The 20358-nt window shown below is 41.5% G+C and overlaps 1 protein-coding gene across 2 annotated transcripts in view; it reads right to left on the bottom strand.

The window, feature by feature from the left end:
• XDH (xanthine dehydrogenase) overlaps nt 1-20358 on the bottom strand; it is a 63558-nt gene that overhangs the window by 33269 nt on the left and 9931 nt on the right. For both annotated transcript variants that reach the window (XM_087773447.1, XM_087773446.1), the window contains exons 2-12: nt 13589-13646; nt 11088-11184; nt 9760-9868; nt 8552-8678; nt 7652-7713; nt 5584-5652; nt 4703-4771; nt 4183-4269; nt 2746-2887; nt 1845-1937; nt 901-1052 (exon numbers count right to left, since the gene is read on the bottom strand). In XM_087773447.1, coding sequence (XP_087629573.1) covers nt 901-1052; nt 1845-1937; nt 2746-2887; nt 4183-4269; nt 4703-4771; nt 5584-5652; nt 7652-7713; nt 8552-8678; nt 9760-9868; nt 11088-11125 — 948 coding nt within the window. In that variant the 5' untranslated portion in view covers nt 11126-11184; nt 13589-13646. The remainder of the gene's footprint in view (nt 1-900; nt 1053-1844; nt 1938-2745; nt 2888-4182; nt 4270-4702; nt 4772-5583; nt 5653-7651; nt 7714-8551; nt 8679-9759; nt 9869-11087; nt 11185-13588; nt 13647-20358) is intronic.

The raw sequence follows: 20358 nt of genomic DNA on the forward strand, positions 1-20358 counted from the left end.
CATAGCATCTTGCAATCCTGCATTACTTCATACACAGTGCACTAGAGGTTAGCTCTGCTTGAGTTTTCTTTGATATATTCTTTTTGCTCACTCAGCAATTTTCGGCCTTTAATGAAGCGGGAAAACGTAAAACCTATGAAATCAGTTGCTGACCCAGTCAATGCTAACGTTTGCCTGAAACAGTTTTAGGAACAGTCTTTGGGTAATGCATCAAAACAACCTTATGCTTAAACCATGTATGCCCAACAATGCCAAAATTCAATCACTGTAGCTGCAATTAAGGGAAGATCCATGAAAGTATAAAGCATCTTTTCAGTAATATTTAGGAACCCAAGTTTTTTGGCTGCAATACAAACGTATGGGCACAGTATCTTGTGGAACAAAATTTTGTGTTTGGTGGGTTGGTTCATCTGCTTGCTTGATACTTTTCTCTTTTGGTATACAGAGTTTGAACACACTGAACTCTTCTCCTTTTCCTTTAAAACTAGAGGAAAATTTGCTGGATCTGATTCATTAACACTATGACTACCATAGTTGTGCTGGCAAAAATCTACACACCTGCTTCTTTCAAGTTTGTCCAGCACTCTACATATATTTTTGTTAAATTAGTCAAATCTCACTACAGTTTCCCCCACTTATCCTGATAACAGCAATGGAAGACCTGGACATCTGCCATGTTTCCCTTGCTTGCTAAATCTGTGATATCAGTGTAGAACAGACACCAGCTGAGGCCCCTGTTGCCATCCGTTCCTGGGGTTGGTTTATGTGTACTAGCTTCTTTGCCTAGGTTTGCAAATGTTCTCGTGTGAGAAGCACAAGGCACACCAGCATTGGATGAGGCAGGCCAGCTCCTCAGACTGAGCTTTCAATTCCAGTTCCTGATGCTCCTGAGTCACTTACAGCAACATTCCTGATCTGTGGCCCTGCAAACCACCGCAGCTGTTCAAGGACAGCCTGGAAGACCTCTGTTTTGTAAGGAGGAAGCTCTGCCACTGCTTTTCTCAGCACCTCCTCTACTGAGCTCAGGGTACAGGCAGCGCCGAAGGTGACCCCTATAAACAAACAAATGAAAAGAATTGTTTTCTCCCAAATGTCAATGTACAGGAGAATGGTTATAACTGTGTCTACAAAGCCTAGATGCCACTCAGTTTAATTAGACAGCAGGGTTTAGAGAAGACGTTCAGTCACACTAGACTATTTCGTATGTACTGCATGTAAACATCACTCCCTCAGAATAAAATTGACCTTTAAATCACAGCTCGTGGTAGTACTGCCTCTCACATGACACTAACCCACCACCCTTTTGCCTCAGTGCGTTATGAATGATATTGCTCTCCTATAGGTATTAGTTTGTCCTTTGAGAAGTGAACTCCAACTCCTCTCTAGTTTCCACATCTTAAACATGCTACCAGGCATTGGGCCACATGCACTAAATTGTCCTAATTAGTTCTAATTATTTGTAAGGTTGACCTGTTTCCTCCATGAAGAAATGTGCAATACTCCACTCAGTCACTTAGACTGTCAAATCCAGCATCTTTCCCCCAGGTACTAATTTTAAAATCTTTCTAAATGAAAAGATTGCCCATTGAAACCCATTATTAACCCAGTTAATATATGTAAAACACCATGCATCATACAGCTAAAATGTCTAATATACCTTCTAGTGAAAGCCCTCTTCGATTCTCAAATTATTTTTACATATCACTCACTTGATTCCCTGCATGGGAGAGGCATTAATGCATACAGAAAGCAGTTTTTAATCTGGGGATTTTCCTTCATATCCTCTTTATTGTTCCGTGGAGTCCCCGCTCACTTCACAGGCATTCTGCCTCTTTTTTCCTCACCTGTCTCAGTCTGCTGAACAGCGTTCATTTCAGAGATCCACGCCGGTGCTATTATCACTGGATACAACATGTTCTTCAACCTCATCTCAATACCTTAAGGAAACGTAAGAGTCCTTCAGTTACAAACACGTGGTAGAGAGCCTAAGTTAACTGTTTCCCAATAAAGTGGCAGCAGGCCTATTAAAGAGTCAGTTCATTGACCATCTGTTACACAAATTATATAAGGTGACAGAGATACCAAACTACAAGCTGTTTTCCACTAATACCAGAATTCTCATAAGGAAGTTTTAGAGACTCTTTGCTAAGCTTACAATAACCTTAAATACAGTGTTTAGTACTTGTGTAACCTGGCTATTGTTGTACATAATCCTTCAGGAAAGAACAATGAATACAATGAACCATACAAAGTTTGGGGATTGTCTCCTGAACCAATTGCTCAGGATAACAGAATTACTAAATAGGCCTGAATTCTCCTCCTCAGCACTTATGTTTGCAGAACTATATATTTGGGGGGAAAAAAAACAGTAAGATTTCAAGTCTTGAGAGTTTACTCACTGAAAAATCTTTCAAAACACAGGTTTCATGACTGAATTCATTTGATTACGAGGACATTTTACCCTGTGCCACCCCCCTCTTCTCAAAATTCCACAAAACTAGCACAAAAGCTCAGAGGTCTAGATAAGCTTTTTTTTTTTTGCTTGACACAGCAAAGAACAGGGAAAAACATTCACTGTGAGATTAATCCACCCGAGAAGAAAATTTGTTCCTACATACAACCTGAAGATTAAACAGCTATTTAACAGCAATGGCATGAAGGAGGTTTACATTTGTACTGTTGTCACAAACTACTCCATGGAAAGTTTTCCAACTGCTCATAATGAGCATCAGCTCTTCCTCTTACCCACTTCCGTGTTCCCCACAACGAGCTTGGCATGAGGGTGCTGGGATTTGAGAGCCACCAATTCCTTGAGAGTTGTAGGCTGGATCCACATCACACGCTCGCCTTTGAAACACAGCTGTTTCTGCTGTTTGTTACTCTGAGTCTGCAAAAGTGAATTCAGACGAAGCTCAGACCCTACATTAAGCCAAGAATTCCTACTCACATGCTGCCTATGCCAGGCCAGACTCCATCTCAGTCAAGTTACTGACAGGTGGCTGTGATACCCACACTGTTGTTGGCAGTTAGCCATTCCCCATCCGTCTGCTAGCAGTGAAGAGAGTCTTTTTCATGCTGACAAGTTTTCCCTTCCTGATATTGCCAGGTACATCCCGCTGCCACATCTCCCTAGCAAGACCTCTGCCAGCAAGCTCCATCCAACCAAAGTTTGGCAGATGCCTGTGGCTTCAGCCATCTTAGAAGTAATGCGTTTTCCATTCTAATCTCACTGCAAAAATGTCAATCTATAGCACTGTTGAATTTGAGTTACCAGCTGTAAGGTCAGATTCTGGTTCCCTTTTTAATTCCTTAGTCTGTTTTCTTCAGTAACTGGACGAACATGGCTGCCTCCCAGCAACATCGTATCAACCTTTAGGCAGGAGAACGTCTTAGAGAAGAAATAGAGGGGACCTATCTCAAGTTAAATATATATTATGCTATGGTCTATGAGAATCTACTGATGCTGTAGCTCATGACACATTTAGGCTGGGTGCAGCAGCAGAACTAATGATTGAATTTCAGTTGTTTGTTAAATGTGAAGGAACCTGTAAACATGACGTGCTGGACTAGATTCCTGGCCGGGACACATTTGCTTGGTGGAAAAACTACCCAAAAAAAAAAAAAGACAGGAATGAAACATGGAGAGAAACTAATCTCACCTAACTTTTGATGTCAGTGTGAGCCAGCCAACTTCTACTCCTGCTACACTGAGTGGAGAGAAGTTGGTGCTTTCGGGAAGTCGTCTAGTTGACCAACTACATCCCATAGCTCCTACACTATAAAGGCAGCACAGGGCAATTAGCTCAGATATGGCTGTATTTAATGTAGAAGTTCACATCTGACCTAGTAAATTGAAATCTAGATGTCAGCAACTGTTCCACCCCTGGATAGGCAGTGACTGGAAAGGAAGGCAACCCAAGAGCAGGCATGTATGGTAAGAAACAGAGAGGAAAGCCAGCCAGATGGGGCAGGCACTTGACCTGCATATCTTTTAAGCCACCTTGGCTTAAAAGCCTTCCCTTTTATAAAACAGGGAAGCGTTCATGCCCGCACATCTTCCTTTATCAGCAGCCATCTTTTGCACTGCCATTTCCTCAGGGCAGAGACGCTGTGGACACTCAAACTCTGTGCAGAACGAAACTAACGAACCACATATTATTTCGTTTTGAACTTTGAACTTACCATTAACTCTGGTGGGAAGATAGGCTCCTGCGTAGGGTCCAGTGGCTGGAACTCAGAAGAATTGAACAGGCTGGAGGACATCATTGTCTATGACAGAGAAAATACAAATGGCTGGGCAGCAGAGGAGAAAGCTATCCATATACAGCCCTAACTCATTCTTCTTTCCAGTCAAATCCCTATTACGATTTCATGAAGCAAAGAATGGCAAATACAGTGAAAAGATGCCACCTGATCCAGCATTTCAGGTTCTTCAGTCATATTTTTCCAATCACAATGCATGTCTGGTCAGAAACATGAACCCTGAACACACTAACAGGTTTTTGCTAATCAAAAGTGACATCACTTTCACATTGGCATGTTAAATTACATCAAAGGTACCTTTTCTGAGGTAAGACCAGCATAAAATATAAATTAGTCTAAACTGTTTTCCATAAATACAGCTAAACTAAAAGCATTGGGCTTTGGCAGACAGAGCTGAGACTTCAAAACTTCAGAAACTAATAGTTGAGTGGCACCTTACCACATTGTCTTCTTTTCCATTCATGCAGCAGCCTGGACCATTGGCTTTTCCTCCACAGCAGCCCCCATTCTGAAGAAAAAACATGCATGCTTCAGCTATTCTGCACAAAGTCAGAACATTCCAACTTTAACAGGATATATTGCTCCCCTTTTATCAATCCCTGGATCGCAGAAATTTGCAGTAACGTTTTTCATTAATAAACTACTTTGACAAAAGAACTCCAAGCAGTCTTAATTGCTGGAGTATTCCACACAACACTGGATGCTTCCTAACAAAGAATCCACAGGAATTCACTGGAATTTCCGGCAAAGAATTTCATTATATTCTCTCTTTCCTAAATTCATTTTATATTCACACTACCTTATGCCCTAATTCCTTGTTTTCATCCCTCCATTGTTTGTACCTCCAGTGGTACATAAAATGTGGTTAACTTTTTTCCTCGAGATATTCCAAAAGGTTCTAATTGTACAATTTATTGGAATGGTGATTAAATTACTTCATTCATCATTGGACTGCAAAGTTTGGGAAAGATCATACTGGGGAATTAACTGGTTTTTAGATCTGTTTTCACAGAAAGATGGATTGCTTCAATATACCAGAAGCTGGTAACATATTGCTTACAGTTGTCACCATGCCATTTCACAAAAGTGTTGCACCTCACAGATTCAGCAGGAATGTATCTAGCTCACTATTGTAAAACCTGTGCCATGATGGCTAGTCATGCTAACCAGGACACACACAGTCACAGTGTTTTCCAAGAGACAGACATTCAAACCAGCTCTGAATATCCGCACCACAGTAGAGCCAGAGAGGTTACTAATACATCAAAATTCTAATACTATATTGCAAATTGAGGTTATGGCTTTTAAAATTCAGCTTACCATGCTATTTCCCCTCTCGCTACGGCAGCATCCAGTGCCATTAGCTACTCTGCCATAGCAATTCAAGTCCTGTGGGAACAAAACCTTTTCTGAGAAAAAGGTGCAGATTCCAAGGAAATAAAGTAAACTTGATTCCCTTTTGAGAGAAATTGATCCCACATTTATTATGTCCAAAGCAGAAATGGGAGATGGAAGGTGCCAAGCAAGTAGGTGTTTCCCTTGCCAATGGAAGGCCGTATCCTGCAGTGTCATGGCTAGGTCACGTCCAGTCTACTGATAGACCTCTTGTTCTGGTTTAGAACTAACTCTGACCATTCAGCCAGTATCTCTGGTCCAGCTGGTCAGCCTCGCTCCTACTAGTTTCATTTCTTGACATCTTGCTCTTGTATTAGAAGAGGCAGCAAACAGCAGATGCCTGCCCGCATTCCACCTGGCAATCACAATTTTGTAGATCTCTATCAGAGGTCAGCACAAACCACTATATGGGCCATGTAAAGCCCCTTCCCCTCCCTGACATCTTTTTTCCAGGCTGAAGCGTCCCAGCCTACTCAGTGCTTCCTTGTATAGAAGCCAGTTTACCACAGATGTGATCCTTATTCCACTTCTCTGAATCTTGTCCTATTCTGCTATACCCTGTTAGAGATGAGAGGACTAGAACCGCACAGAGTACTCAAGTGTAGGAAGAGTCATGATGCAGACAGTGGCATGGCAGTGTTTTCTGTTTTGTTCTCTACCCTTTGAAGCACTGTTTTGACTGCCAGTGAGCATTGAGCTGATGCTTCCACGGAACTGTCCACCGTACCTCCAAGATCATCTTCCTGCATGGTAACAAGAAGATGATCTTGTGTCTGCTCACAGCCTATCATTTTATATGTGAAATGAGGACTGCCTTTCACTCTGTAAATTGCTTTGCGTTTATTTGCCCTCAATTTTGTATCCCACTGTATTCTCCAGTCTCTCAGGTTCATAAAGTCCTTCTGAAATTCCTCAAATTCTGTTCCTGTCTTCACTATCCGGACTAACTTGGTATCGGTTAACTTATTTTCTCACATCACTGCTCACTCTCTTTTCCACCTTATTTAGGGATATCTTGAACAGCCTTGCTCCCACCACAGGTCCCAGCAGAACTCCACCAGTGACCTCCCTCCATCGCAAGTACACCATTTTCTGCTACCTGCCATTTCCTGCCTTTTAACCACTCTTTCATCCATACAGAGATCTTCCCTCTTACCCCATGGCTGCTTATTGTCTTTTAAAGCCTTTTGTGAGACACTGTTGAAAGCCTGTTGGAAATCCAAGTAGACTATATGGACTGGGTTTATCAACCATTTGTAATGGGTCTCACTCCTGCTTGTATTCTCTTTTGTTGGATCATAATTCTGGATAATAAAATGAAATTAGTGGGCAGCATTCTAAATTCTTTACTTTTAATATTTAATACCAGCATAGCCCCATAAGTGGCTAGTAATCACTGAAGTACCTAATGATCTACTTTTCTTCACAGCCTCCAGCAGCCTTTCAGGAACAAAGGGACTAGAGAAAACTTACGGCAAAGCTTCGTACCTCACCCAAACCAACAGATGAGTTCTAGGCAAGAGCTATACAGCAGTGACTTCGACTTCTTTCCAGAGCTATTTCAGCTCTGCAGCTGATCTTTCAAGAAAGCAACTTTCTCATCAGATTCCCCCACAGTATGTCCCTATTCACGCACCATACCTTTACACTTTTTCCACATCAGGGATCACCTGCAAGCTGCATTACGCAGAGATGCTGAGTTTTTCAGAGACTTACAGAAACGTATTACAGAGTCTGATTATCTGTGATCTAAAAAGGGACCATCAGGCGGATCTTATTAAAGTGCTCCACTTACAGCAACTGGACTGAGTAATGGAGTTGGTCTTCCTACATTGTTAATACATGAAGCACATACAAAGGGGTCAAGAGTTGGAGCTGGGTTGTTGTAGTATGTGTATCTCCTTCCTCCCCATTTCAGCTCATGGTGTATTTTAGTAACAGAAAGACAGCCAGCCTTCCAGATTTTTTTTAAACATTATCTGAAGCCACTTACTTTAGCAAACGTCCTGTATCCTTCCAGAATGGGTCTGTACCCTGTACACCGACACAAGTTCCCTACATTGCCAGAGAAAAAGGATAAAGGTTTAGTGTCATTTAGATGAGAACTTCTCTTCTTTTAGAAGATTTCATTGTTTCTCACAAAAGCTTGTCAAATCTAGAGAAAGCTAATGAAAAAACTGGGAGGAGGAGAACTTCATTAGCAATCTTGCAACAATCCTACCATCCCTTTTTGTGGAAATTTTAAATTGAAATTAATTTGGAAAAAAATCAATCTGCCTTATTCAATATTCATTTACCTCAATTGTGGGAGTCTAATCAGTATACCAGCTATCCAGTCTCCTGAATTACAAAGAGGTTGCTTTCTCCTGCATCTGATTTCCTCTTGGGTCACTGCTGGAAGCATGGTAACAGCTCTAACCTCAGCAATAACAGCAGCCTCTCAGGTGATTTACATGGTTGGATTCTGCTCCACTCCATCATGTATAGTGCTGTCTCGGTCCTTTACTTAAGGTTGGCTGGCCCAGATGCTCTCTGTCACCTCTGCAGGCTCTTGTGACAGCAATGAATCAACAAGGAGATGTGGAGGCTCTTATAAGCCCCCCAGGGACAGGCCACTTTTTGTTCTGTGTTAAGCTTAGTGGTGTCCTAATCCAAGACTGAGGCCACTTGCCCCTGGTTCAGGACAAACAATGAGCTTCTGTGAGGTTTTCCACAGGCCATTTTTGTTCACTTCATAGCACACCTGGCCAGTGGAAAAGCTAGTTCTTAACCTCATAAGAATCAGCTATTTTTAATGAAATACATTAAACAAAGGTGCACCTCCATCCCATTTGGTGAAGAAGATGTAAGGAAAGCAGAACAGGTTGCATCTCTGCAGGGCTACGAGTATTACCTTGGAAAGCATCTTCTATATCCTCCATTTTGGGCTCAGGTTTGTTCCGAAGCAATGTATACATGGACATGACAATGCCTGGAGTGCAAAAGCCACATTGGGACCCATGACTTTTTGCTATTCTCTCCTGAGAAAAAGTAACAACAACCATAAGCTCATAATAACAAGGCGAGTTCATTGTTGTGCTTGTTTCTGTAACACCTCTGTTAAAAAAAACGCAATCTCACCAGAGGAGCTAAGACTATTATCAGGTGTTTTCTGATGAGGCGGTCAATTAATCTGTGAATTAACTCTGAAAAGTTTGCATCTAGGCTTTGAACTCCCAATGTAACTGAAGGAAACTAGAAGCCTCCAATAAGATCAGTTGTTCTTCAGATTTACCATGCTAGAAAGGTCAGGGCTACCTGTACAGACCCGAGTTTGAATTTCAAAGCTTAGCTGTTAGAATCTTCAGGGGAGGTAGGGAAAAGATGACAAGCAAACAAAGGTCAGATTAGCTGCTATCCATTCATGCGTGTCTAACTTATTTTTCACTTTGTTGTTTACAGTCTCAGATAGATATTGGCACAAGTCCTACCCACTGTACAAACTGAGATGAATCATAGTTTCCCTTAAAGGAGCAGTATCACTGACCAAGCTGAGGCAAGTCTGCTTCCATAAAAAAGTGCATTATAACACCTTGCTAGAAGAGCAAGGCTTCACATTCCTGTCATTCCTCCCCACCAAGAATATTTTGGGAGTCCAGAAACATTGCTGAACCAAACCTTACTGCACTACTGCAGGGAAGGTTCCTAATTATGCAGGACAAGAAACCAAGGTCATTCATGGAAGGCCACAGGAGAGCCAAAACCTAACTCGGATTTCCTGGCTCCAAGTCATTATATAGGCTTTCACCACAACATCGGTCTTCCCGGGATGTGGTCCAGGATGTGGACTAAATATACCCACATAGCCCTAGAACAAAAGCATTAGCGATCCAGCCAGGATAGCACCAGTTAATTTGTTAGGGCATAACAGAGCTGCACCATTGACCCAGGAGTTTGCTTCTGTCACGTAGTCATTCCTGCAAGTAAAGACTACTCATGCGAAAAGTCAAACTCCCAGCTTTAACGTTACGATGGATGTCCCAGCACCCTGAAACAGGATTAGTTAACATAAGCAGAAAACATGGATAGAGGATTTTGAAGTTATCAGTATTAATAGCTTACCTGGGCTGGGTGCAGCCTGGATTTCGTGTTTCCTATGCCCTCAACAGTCGTTACAGCTACATGATGCAGGGCACAGACAGGGAAGAGGCAAGCATTGGCAGTATAATGGCTAAAATAATAAATTAAGGTCATTTCATTTGGCAGTGCTGTTCAACAAAGGAAAAAGGGAACAGGAATACTGAGGAGTACTCAGAAAATGTAGCAGCGGACACAATAGAGAACTTAAATAGATGTGAAACAGGTACTAGTTACAAGCCAAATCCTACAGCACCTACTCAAAGTTCTCATCAACTTCACTTGAAGTTTAAACCGAGTATGCACCATAGGATTGGACTTAGAACTAACAACTTTAAACATCCTTGTTGCATGTTAAGCTACAGAACCCATGTAAGTAATTTATAGGGGCAGACTACAAATACCAAGATATTCTACAGCTGGCCTGGCCCACTCGCAAAGTTACATAAGAGCATGAAGCTCTTGGCCTTTTACCTAGGAAACCATTTCTAAATGGTACACATGGAGAAAAAGCCCAGGCTGAAGGTAAAACAGAAGAATGTTGCCAAAATTCTTATAGGAACTAGCTATTTTATTTAATTTCTATCAAGACAGAATAATGACCTTAAAAATAGCCTATTCAAAGCCATGTTACTAAGCAGAACCACTAAATTAGATAATCCCAAGTTAAAGTATCTCCAAGCATTATTCCAAATATATCCAAGATTTCAGTGCTTTCCATTCCCCACAGTGAAAATAAACTGGGGCCTGTCCCTCTGCTTCATCCTCTTTCTCCATTCCCCTTTTTGTTTGATACCATTGTTTCACTCTTCAATTAATTAAAGAGAGAACAGGAGGAAAGTTTATGTCTCAGGAAATAAGAGTCATTCTGAAGGTTACAATAGAAGTAGAGAAAAAGTGAACATCTGCTGGCACAGAGAAACCAGATTATTGTAGTAATACAATAGCAATAAAGATTTTATCACAGTAATCATCATTTGGGTCATCACAGCAAAAAGTTATATTACATTGCAAGAAAGGAACATGAAGGTTTCCTCGACGGGGAAAAGGCAGATAGCCTGCATGCTAGAGTCAGTGCAGATATTTCAGGGCACAATGAGATAGTTCCCTAGCAGCACTGTGCAATGCTGTAGGAAAAAATACCTTCTTATCTTAACCTCCTGAGTTTATGTTCTGAAAGTGAAAAATTATGTTTTGGCAGAAAGACACATTATATAACTTTTTTTAAAAATAGTACCATGTCTGGTATGTCAAGAACCTGGATCTGTCCCCATTTCATTTCTCTGTTGAAGAGTTCAGATTGCAAAGGATACAGGATTGTCTTCCGAAAGGGATCGTACTTGGATATCATAACAGTGCAAGCACCACATCCACCTTCTCCACAGCCTAGTTTGGTTCCACATAGGCCCACTGAGAGAACAGGAATCAAGGAAAACACGAAGGGTGTTGGCAGAAGCCTGCTCAACAGTTGTCAATCAAGGCTCAGCAACAAGTTCTTGCTGGAAACCAAGCACTCATTTTTTCTGCTTAATAATTTAACAACTTAATAAGCAAAGTTTCAAACGCTGGCATGTGAACTTTGAGATCAACACCCAAAGCCCCAGTAAGGAGGCAGTCCACATGCCAACAGACTCTTAGAATAAACAAAAAAATTTCTGAACTTCAACAATCCCCACTTTCCATTAGACTCAGAAAAGGAAATGACATAAGGGAGACAAAGCACTCAGTAATTGCTGAGCAGGAGCTGTTCAGGCATGCAGCCACAGCCCTGAGACACATGGTGACATCTCCTTCAGCATCTCTCACCAGTGGTGGTTGACTTCTTCCTACACCTGGTGATTCCTACCACCTAGAAAGTGCACAGGCAGAGCAGTCATGCAGTGCTACAAGTCACAGTTTAGCACTGACATGGGAGCTGCAGTTGAACTGCTCACAAACTACCTGCATCTCAAAAGTCATGATCTGGCCGCCCTAGCTTCTCTCTTGGCCCCATTCATGATGGCTTCCCCATTGCTAGCGACAAAACCAGCCAAGCACACTCCCCAGTAGCCTGGTTCCCATAAAACCACAGGAGGAAAGCCACTGAGAGTCAGAACTAGCAGAGCTGCACAGAACTACTGCACAGACACTTGGGAACTCACAAAGTGTATGGACTGGCCTAAGCAGATTCCTCCACAGGCTGCAGAGTGCACAATCAGGCATTACATCAAATGTTCTGTAAAGGGATTTCAGGAGAGAATTCCTTGAGCCACTTCTGCTTTGGGTTCCTTCACTCATTAGAAGGTAACTAGATGTTATTATTTATTGTGAAGAGCATTGGCCATTTTGGTGGGAAACAAACAGCTGCTTTCATTGGCAATGGAAACATGCCTGTGCTGAGATAATCAACTTAGGCCTGTGGAAAAGCGACAGGCATCGTGATATAGGGAACTCAAATCATCTTTGCCTTCACTGCAAAGACTCTGGAACTGACTGTTTTCATAGAATCATAGAAAATATAGAATCATTTAGATTGGAAAAGACCTTTAAGATCATTGAGTCCAGCCACAAACCTAACACTGCCAAGTCCACCACTAAACCATGTCCCTGAGCACCATGTCTACTTTTCATACAATCATGTGCCTGCTTCAGCAGAAATACAGCTTTCCTATGCCACCCAATGTTTCTGTCAACAGCAGTGCTAATCTGCCTCAATAAAACATGCTTCTCAAAGTATTTGTCTGACCCTAACCAGACAGCTACAAAATAAGTTCACCAGAACGTTCATGTAGAAGATCAGAAGGTTTTGAAGAGCTCCAATTATCTCTTTACAAAGCTATCTGCATTAGATATTAACAAGTTTAGACATAAAAGGTTTAGCGGTAAGAAGTGCACACAGGCACAAGAGTCATGCCACTTATTTTTCCTCTTGAACTTTATCCACCCAGGGTACAGTCAGACAAAATTGGGCTGTTGATAGTTCTGCTGCAAACCCCAAAGAGGAGTGTGATTTATATCCCCGTATTTCTTTCAGATCCCAGACAAATAGAACACGGCAGCATGGTGAAATAAGTATGCATGATTCTTTTTAAGGAATACACCAACACAGACGAGAACAGTTCAGCGTATGTACACACTCAGCTGGTCAGACAAAAACTCGGAAAACATGGAATGACACTACCTACAGAACCAGACCTAGTATAGCCAGGCTGGTCATCACAGTAATAGCAACCCAGCTCCCGAAACTAATTTGACTCATGTGTTGACCAGTTTCAAACAGGAGTGAAACATGACTGTCTGCATCTGCTCATGTAAACATGCCCACGGCATGTGGTGGGAACCCCTGCCTCTGAGTTCATATCCCTGGGTCATCTGATAAACAGAATAATCAAGTTATTGGATATTAACTATCCAGTAATATCCAAATTATTGGATGATACAGCAAGCAGCTCAAGTGGCTGTAATGTTTTGGTCAGAAAAATCTTTACAATTTGTGTGGAACGAATGTAAATTTCCCTCAATTTTATTGTGATCTCCATATTGCTTCCTTTCCATCATATTCTAATTCCTAGCAATTCTGAGAGTTTTCCCTTTAAAGTGTTAATAAATTATTTAAAGTTTATTTAAAGTATGTTATTCAAAATTTGCTATTGTTTAAGCTTGGAATACCAGCTGTAATCTTTGCCAGCAAGAAATACCAGACCATGCAGAGCACTCCCTCTTCTACTCTGTGCACAAGCTCTGCCTAGTACTCAAGTGACAGGCAGAACAGTAAACAATTATGAAATGCTGTAAGCATTTAAAGCCTTCTGCAGTTTCTTCTGACGCTGGATACATTTTCTTCGTAGATAGGTTAGCAGAGTTGTTTCTGGGTCCACATCTTTTTCTACCACCTGCAAGAAGGGAAAGGTACGGTTACACAAAGAATGCTTTATAACACAGATAGGTTAGTTGGAAGGAGAAAGTCTGATCTTTCTGCAACTTCTTTTCCAAATCAGGGAGCAGAAACACTGATTACCTCCCTTACTAGGTTCAGCAGTTTTGGTCACGTACCCAGACAAAATGTTTCCTTGAATTTATTGAGACAGAGAAAAGTATATGCATTACATATGTCAGGGTTTTTCAGCCATGGCACACTGAGGCAAATCTTAAAAAACCCTTCATCAAAAATGGCTAACAGAATTAGTCATTAGCAGAGAGAGAAAGAATTGTGTTTTGTACTCGAGTTTTGAATTCCTGACATCTCCCCAAATTGCATCTCATCTTTATTGACCATGCATAACCAACCTCTGTCCCATCTCCTTCTTACTATTAGAAGAGACAGACAAAATGAGCGGATAAACAGAATGACAGAAACAGGATCAGTAATAGACTTTGCAGAGAAAAACAAACAACAGCGGAAACCCTAACATGACCAATACAGGTGCTGCAGGATGACAGCAAGTACCAATCATCTTGAAGTTTCTCTTCCTTTCCTGCTAACATTAAATCAAGGTTACATTAGTAGCCATCCAAGCTGTGGAAATGTGAAATTCCAACCAAGGAGAAATTTTCTCTGCACATTTTGAGTCAGCTCCATCCTATTAGTGAACAACACTATTAGCAGTTATCTATTAGACATAAAATTAGATTTTACTTCAACCTCTGCCCAATGGTCAGAAACCAAAGTTCTGCCCTTGCCTTCAAATGGCCGCAGAGCTTGCCTTCCCCTTTTTCTGTTATTAATAGAGTGTCAAGAAACTTTTCCAAATCCACTGTGTGCCAGAACGTAATCATGTGTTCTTGGCTCTTACATTGTGCAAGTCCTAAGTACAATAGTTACCGTTTATTTAAATTAATCACTCCCGGTTTGAAGGGCACATTGAAACAGAGGTCATTTGTGTGAGCCTTTTTTCTTACTGATAAGAAACCTTCACAACCTCTGCACTGCTTCAGTTTTATGCCTTTGACACCCAACAGAGTTATTCTAAAAAGACAAGGTTCATACTTCCTATTTGAGTCCGTGTTTTTAGAAATATCCTATAAAGTTGCTGCTACAAAACACAAGTAGTCATTTTTTGCACATCTCATTCCTGCGTTGGGGATAATCTACAAGGAAACAGAGTTCATTCTTCTAGCTTGGGGATGTCTTACTGTAAATCATGCAGCACTTATATTGCTGCCATTCAGAGCAGAGCGCTCCTGTTCCCTCACCTTCTGGATCCATAGAAACAAGTAAGAGCATACAGCGGCACTCTCGTGACCAGTTGGTTCAGAGTAAGCACATATATCTCTCTGCAGTAGGTTGGTAAACAGACAGACATGAGCGGATAATTCCAAAAGTGCCTGTGACTACGAGTGTCCTATGGACACATTCATATTCCCACAGCCATTTCACAGGCAAAGAGCCTTCCCCAGCAACTCATACCCTCACTGTCAATCTGAGTTTCTTCCTCAGGGCTGTGCCAATGGCTATTGCAAACCCTTCCAAAGCAGCTTCCAAGACAGCCAGGCACAGAGAAAAAGCTTCAGAATACTTTTCCAGATGGTTAAAGACTATTGAGATTATTCTATGCGTAGATCAAAGAAAACGCCTCGAGAAGTTTTCTTGAAAGAATCCAAGCAGCACTCCATTATGTACTCAAACCAAGCAATTAAAAGTTTGGCCCAATGGCTCCTTTTCAGGAAGTTAAGAAAGAAATAAAACACAGGCCTAAGCCTTCATTCAGCAAAGCATTTAGCCACTCAGCTCCACACACTTTTAGTGAAGTACTTAAGCATATGTTAAGTCCCAAAGTCAAACCTTTGCTCAACTTGATCAGAAAGTGGCTCCCCCTATGCAGTAGAACATGTCCTGAGCAATCCACGCTCTTACCCTGTTCAAACCAATAGCCCAGGATTCCTACTTCAGTCACTTCAAACTACTCCACTGTAGCTGTATATCTGCAATGCCAGCAGAGACTTGGGATCAGAGGGAGATAAGGGGTAAGAGTTTGGAGGACATTCTGGATTAAACCAAATCTCACACGTCAGAGAGCAAGGAGTCATTTCTTTGCACTCAGATTCCTGATGGGGGGATGCTTGTTTATGAGTCTCTCTTGCTCTCTTACTTCGGAGTGTCTCTTACTCTCACAGAGTAAGAACTTTTTACTGTTCCTGCCTCTTGTTGATTGTCATTGATGCTGGTTTTGTCCTCCAACATGTCATTCCTCCAGTGGTTTGTTACAATCACCTGCTGTGATTTGTTCTTAAAATATTTTGAAACCCTGTGGGTGGGGATAACATCTTCTCTTGTCTGATGCCCAGAACAGTATGATTCACAGCTCAATATCTTACCATTCAAAACAATTCTTGCTCACGTCCCCCAGTGTCCTTGTACAGAAGGAAACTGAATTATATCCATTTTCTTCAGTGGGAAGTAGGATCAGCCTACTTAGATATTGCAATTAAAGAAATATTTCCTTTTTGCTCAGTTACTGGTTTTTAGGTTTTTTTCGTTTTTTAAACCAAATGTCACATTGCCAGATATATCAGATTGATGGCTACATTTTGACAGATTCAAAACTGTGGATTTTACTGCATGTGGTAGCTTAAATATTAATCGAATGCAGAAAGAAACTGTGTTGGAAATGTTAGGATGACACTGACGGTCAAATGACTCCCAACAAATTTGCTCTGTATTGCTGTGTTTGTACTACATATCTATTTGTCTACTGATTCTGGGAATTTTAAATACTCAGATCACCTCAGCAGGGAGCCCAGCCTGGCCCTACAGTTCTTCAAGCTTTAAGTACTACATGGAACAAGTTCCTAAGCAGTACTCTACACTCTTAGAGCCCATGGGCTGGTCCAGAGAGATGCTGAGCTCACTTCCCCATGATTTCATGTACAAAACTGGGATCTCAAGAAATATTTTGTTTGCTGTCTTCTCTACCTGCCTTTCACTAGCTCAGATAACTTTGCCTTTACAACATAAAGCATCATATTTAAATTAGTATTCCCAGAAAGTTAAAGAAAGGATTTTTCCATTTAAAAGAACAGTAGTTGAGCAAGGTAAATAGAGAAACAAAAAGGAAAAGAAAACAGAAACTTTGCTAGTTTACCAAACAACATGCTAAGCTTTCCATCAGCTAGGGTCTTTAAATGAGAAACAGATGCTTTTCTGAACAACAAGCTCCAATTCAATCACTAGTCCCTAGTCACTCAGTTAGTTGCGAGAAAGGTTTTAACCAGACTGCCATGCAGCAAGGCAGACTAGTCAACAGTAAAGGTCTCCTAGGACCTTAAGAGCTGTGAATGTGTATTCCTGAAGTCAATGAGAGATTTCAAATTCATTTACTAGGGAAAAGGTTTAGAACACAGATAAACAAACCGAGTATAACCACACAATGTAAATCTGCTATTGGTCATGAGAACATTTTGTCCTGCTTTAAACCAGCACAGTGAAAACTTGTAATTCACTGTTTATGTAGGACCCAGAGGGTCCCAAAGCTCAAAAAAAATCCTGTCTTTTGGCCAGTCCTGTCTGCAATCAAACATCCACAGGCTTTGGAAGAGGTCTGATGTGGCTTCCAGCACAGACCCCCTCTTAACATTCAGGATAGAAATATTGACTCCACATGTGTGAGCTAAAATTACATGCTACATAGGCACGAGACAGACTTGTCAGCTGAGGAAAACAAAAATTGCCACTATTAGCTTTAAATTGCCTGTGTTGTTTTCCATTCTAGTCTAGGCAGACTATCAAGATAACTTTGTGTTCGTTGTGTGCCAAGCTTTACACCCAGTGAAGTAAACAGGTGCTTAAAATAAACAATCCTGAATGTGAAGTATGCTCAGCTGTTCAGAGGAGACTTTTTCTTGACAACATTGCAGACTGGGCTAATGCAAGAGAGAAGGATTTGCTGCCATGAAAGTCACTATCTTATCAACCACCTCTTATCACACAGTTTTGTACTATGACAGAATATCAGCAGCCCATTAGCAATGTCAAGCTGTCACGAATTCACACAGCAGTAACCTTTCCCACTGGCCACGCTACCACATTCTTTGCAGCAAATCAACTGGAATATTTGGTCCGGCCTCCAGATGGATGGAGCCATATCCTAACTTGCTACCTGCTCTTTCAGCAGCATTGCCCGGGCACTTCCCACCACCCCTTCCATCACATAACCTCTCACATGCAGAAACGTCCCAACGAACTCCATATTTGTTGCCACAGATCGGATTGCCCCATCAGTCCAATTCTCTCTCTTAAACCTGCATTTGGTGGGGATGTAACTCAAGCCACTTTGGCAGCACACCCAAAAAGGGAATAGAAAAAAAATGTCATTAGAGGCTCTGGGTAGGACACAACCCAGGAAGCCCTCTCCTCTCTGATCAAGTGGAACATGCTCCTTTGCTAGCACTGCCAGTTCCATGAGCCAGCAGGGAAGGATGCCGAGACAGCCCTGACACGTGGAATGAGTTGGTACTGTTGGTAGTATTAATTGTTCCCTGGTGGGGTTTTTTTTAGCCAACAACTGCCAAGATCACACTGTGATAAACCCCTTTGCATGTGTGCAAGGTCAGCTCTGAGATACGGCTTTTGTAAACAGGAACTGCAGTTCCATAAAAATTGCTGAAATGCACCACGGGCAATGCCATTCACAGCATGTTCGTTAGTTCCAGGCCATAGCTAGAACAGACAGCAGATACAAAAGGACCTGGTTGTCTTCTGCTGCTGGCCTTCAGGGTCTAGGTTGCTCTTTCTCCCCTTCTCTGCCTCACCTCACATGCATAAAAGAGTCCCACAGAACCAGCTCTGTGCAGCTCAGTCTCTTCTCTTTTGCTTTGACTAATACACATTTTTGTATGCTAGCCAAGAGTCTCCTCCACGAAGAAGGGCTTTTCTACTGATTTACAGAGCAATGCTCCTGTAATACCTGAGCACCAACCAATGCTGAAGCACCAGCTGTAAATGTATATAGCAATTTGTTTATAAATTCTTCATACCTACCATGAATGACATACCGGTTTTGAACCCCAGCTGGTCTGGCACTGGAACTACAATTCTCTTTCATTAGAGCATACCAGAAAAAGAAAACAAGGCAGTATACTTGGCCTGTATCAGGGTCTGGATTGCCCAGCATATTTGTGGCAACCTCCTACTGCAAGACTCAAAAAGCTCCCAGTTCACCCTCTAAAAACTGGGGTTCACAGAGGAGGGATGTGAAGTCACTAAAACCTTCACAGAGCGAGAAGACAAGTTCATGGTATACCACCTGTGCACATCATAGCAGAAAATTCATCAGATGAAATTCACAGATCATCCTGTGTCACTGCTTCACGATCTCAATTACCAGACTCAATTAGCTAATCTTGGAGCATCAAGTTTTCACCTCCCTCTAGAAACAATGAATGGCTGGTATGTCAATTAACGTTGACATATGAACCATCACTGACCTGTGTGAGCAAAGTGTCAGTTGTCATCCTTCTTTAGAAAACCTCAGAACCAGGGCTGGGTTCTACATCAGTACTACATTCAAGAGCTCTTTGACTAACTTACAATCCATACTAGATAAACTTCATTCTTCACCTGGCTATTGCTACTTAGATAAAACAAAACTTTGATACCAAATGCTCTAGTACCTTGGAAAATTCAAATTCCAATCCAGTTTGGGATCCAAATTCATAACTAAAACACCCTAACTGTAGCAATTATCCACATTTACACTTGATTAAATTAGCACAAAAGATCAACAAAAGCAAAATTGATAGTAATCCTGCGCCAGTCTGTAAGGCAGGATGCAGAGCTTTTTAACTATACAACTAAGAATACTGTGCGATCCCTCAAGGGATTAAGAAATTAAATCTCTAGCCCAAACTTAGTGCTGCATATGATTTACCCCTAAGCAGTGCACATGGAAGGTCCACAAACTCTCGGTTCCACAGCACACAGTGGATATGCAACCCTCTCCCCTCCCCAAGTTTTCCAGCTGCAAGCTGCTTTGGCACAAGTTTCCCTGCCCAAGTATCCAGGCAAGGGGAAGGTGGTAGGGCAAGGTTAGCATTGAGCTGAGCTCAGAAACAGAACTAACTTGGTACTTATAGTTCAAAAAAGAGGCAGCCTTGACTTGTTACAAGCTTTTGAAGAGTCAAGGCTGCAATGCTAGCCAGGGGAAGTCCAAACCGAGAAAGGGGGCTCTGGGACAAACTGTTCAAAGGTGTCCAGCATGTACAAGGACCACCTCACCCTCCTGCGAGACACAGTCACTTCTTAGGTAATTGTCAGCAGTTGATCTAGAAAACAGTATCAGTTAATGGGCTTTGATTTTAAAGAGTTTTCTAGCTTCTTAAATGGAAATGGAATGAAGATTTTATTTCAATCCCTTTCAAAAAAAACAAATGTCAGAATTACTTACTTACATTTGAGTTAAATTTTCCAGATCTGTTGTAATTACTGAAATTATTTCTAATAGAAATCCCTGTATTAAGTCAATGCACCTTTATTTAAAAGTAGTTACCTCAGAATTGCAGTAAATTATTGCCAACAAATCTAAAATGTAAAAGAAACATTATATAGTTGTGTTACTCTGAATAATTCACAAGGTAAAGTCAAAGAAGAGAAAAAGCCACTTAGCAAAG

This window comes from Nipponia nippon, unplaced genomic scaffold, assembly GCF_047370975.1.
Source record: "Nipponia nippon isolate SJK-2023a ecotype South Korea unplaced genomic scaffold, ASM4737097v1 scaffold_4, whole genome shotgun sequence".
Lineage (NCBI taxonomy): Eukaryota > Metazoa > Chordata > Aves > Pelecaniformes > Threskiornithidae > Nipponia > Nipponia nippon.